We start from the raw sequence: 2494 nt of genomic DNA on the forward strand, positions 1-2494 counted from the left end.
GTTCCACCAACCTTCTAACAAGGTGTATAGCTTCTGTAGTCAAACGTCCCGGCATGAACCCGAACTGGTTGTCAGATACAGACACTATAATCCTCACCCTCGCTTCAACCACCCTCTCCCACACTTTAATGGTATGACTCAGTAATTTGATACCCCTATAATTGTTACAACTCTGGATATCACCTTTGTTCTTATACAATGGAACCACCGTACTCCACCTCCACTCATCTAGCATCCTCTCCGCCTTAAAAATAACATTAAACAACCTAGTCATTCACTCCAAACCTGCTCTCCCCACACACTTCCAAAATTCCACTAGAATCTCGTCTGGCCTATTCGCTCTGACCCTACTCATCTTACGCATAGCTCACACGACCTCCTCAACCTCGATACGCCTGCAGTACCCAAAGTCACGGTGACTCTCAGAATGCTCCAATTTGCCTAGCACAATATCCTGATCCCCTTCTTCATTCAGAAGTTTATGAAAGTAAGTCTCACATCTCCTCTTAATCTGGGCATCTTCCATCAATACTCTACCATCTTCATCCTTGAAGCATATCACTTGGTCCAAATCCCGATCCTTCCTCTCTCTCAACTTGGCTAGCCGGAATAACTTCTTCTCCCCGTCCTTTTTCCCCAATTCCTCGTACATACGACCATAAGCCGCAGCCTTAGCCTCCGTGACTGCCAGCTTAGCCTCTTTCCTAGCTACCTTATACTTGTCCATGCACGCTCGCCTCTCCTCCTCACCTATACTTCCCACTAACTTCAAGTATGCCGCCTTCTTCGCTTCCACTTTATCTTTGACCACTTTATTCCACCACCAGTCTCCTTTGTGCCCACCAGAGATGCCCGTCGAGACCCCAAATACCTCTCTCGCAGACTCCCTAATACAGTCTGCTGTCACTGACCACATAGTACTCACGTCACCACTGTTCCTCCATGCTCCCATAGCCGACAACCGCCCCTCCAACTCTTGGGCTTTATCCTTAGTTAAGGCTCCTACCTAATTCTCGGTCTTCCTTGAGCAGACCTTCTTCTCCTCTTTAACATAATACCAACTTCCATCACTAAGAGCCTATGCTGCGTCCCGAGTATCTCACTTGGAATCACCTTGCAATCCTTGCACAACCCTCTGTCACACCTCCTGAGGAGGATATAGTCAATCTGAGTCTTCGCCACCATATTTTGAAAAGTAACCAAATGCTCCTCCCTATTCAAAAAGCTAGAGTTTGTAATCACCAACCCAAAATCCTGAGCAAAGTCTAACAGCGATGTACCTCCTCCGTTCCTCTCCCCAAAACTGAAGACTCCATGCACCTCGCCATAACCACCTACGGTGGACCCAATATGCCCATTGAAATCCCCTCCTATGAATAGCTTCTCAGCAGGCGGAACATGGGATACAATCTCATCTAACCCCTCCTAGAAGCGCCGTTTAACCTCCTCATCTAGGAACGCATGCGGCGCATAGGCGCTAACGACGTTTAGGGTGCACTTTCCAACCATCAACTTAATAATCATCAATCTATCATTCACTCGTCTAACCTCAACCACAGACTCTCTACATATATATATATATATATATATATATATATATATATATATATATGGGATTATTTGGACTACAAGATCAAACCAGATTATAGGGCAAGATTTTATAAGTATTAATCAATAAATTGGAATTCATTTTGTTTACCCGAAAAACAGATAGAGTTGAATTTATACGTAGTTCTAAGGGTACGTGGTATAACTTGGCACAAATTGGAAAATAAGTAGAAATATGTTGAGTATTGACTATATAAAGAATGAAATACAAACCAAACTGAGTGGAAAATATTTTATAAACAAGCAAGATGAATCAATGTGCTAAGCCCAAAAAAGGATAATCTCTATATCAATATCAGTATGTTTTCTCTGTGAATAATATGAGAGTGTTAGAATGCCTTCAATGTTCCATCTTCTACAGAAATAGTAGTTATCTCTCTTATAGTGGAGGAATCCTACTTTAGATATAATTAAAAATACATAGTGGGGATCCCATGATAGATTAGCTTTTCCCTAATTCCCGCAGAGATTCTTTCCCTTAGTGCAGCTGTAACGGTTCTTGTCTCTTGGCTCGATCTTGGTTGGATTAGGTATTGGTTGATTTCCAGATTTAGAGCTCAATATTAACTCGTGCTCGATATTGACTCGGGGCTCAGTATCGAATTGGGCTTTATATTGGTCGGTCTCTGGCTCTTGAGCTCGATGACACCGGTTCATCTCATAGTTCGATTTGGACTCGAGCTCGGTAATGACTTCGAGCTTGGTACTTGATCGGTCCCAGAACTTCGAGCTTGGTAACCTCGATTTAGATTCCATATCGATATTTTGAAGATGACATTCGGTCCATTATGTTCCAATCTTGACTAATCATACGAAGGTCGAATCCAGTTTTGACCGTATACAGATAGTCCCCTCATTTCTCGGGAAGAATGTGGCGAGAAACGAC

The 2494-nt window shown here is 43.0% G+C and overlaps 1 protein-coding gene across 1 annotated transcript; it reads right to left on the reverse strand.

The window, feature by feature from the left end:
* Window positions 1–367: 367 nt before the first annotated feature.
* Window positions 368–952, reverse strand: LOC138909405 (uncharacterized). The gene has a single exon (XM_070200605.1). The coding sequence runs from the start codon at window positions 950–952 to the stop codon at window positions 368–370; it is 585 nt and encodes a 194-aa protein (XP_070056706.1).
* Between the last annotated feature and the right edge of the window lie 1542 nt (window positions 953–2494).

The sequence above is a fragment of the Nicotiana tomentosiformis genome, chromosome 4 (genome assembly GCF_000390325.3).
Source record: "Nicotiana tomentosiformis chromosome 4, ASM39032v3, whole genome shotgun sequence".
Taxonomy (NCBI): domain Eukaryota; kingdom Viridiplantae; phylum Streptophyta; class Magnoliopsida; order Solanales; family Solanaceae; genus Nicotiana; species Nicotiana tomentosiformis.

Bases quoted from the DNA above. Each gene is read 5' to 3' on its own strand.
- LOC138909405 (XM_070200605.1), bottom strand. From the start codon at position 952: ATGGGAGCATGGAGGAACAGTGGTGACGTGAGTACTATGTGGTCAGTG.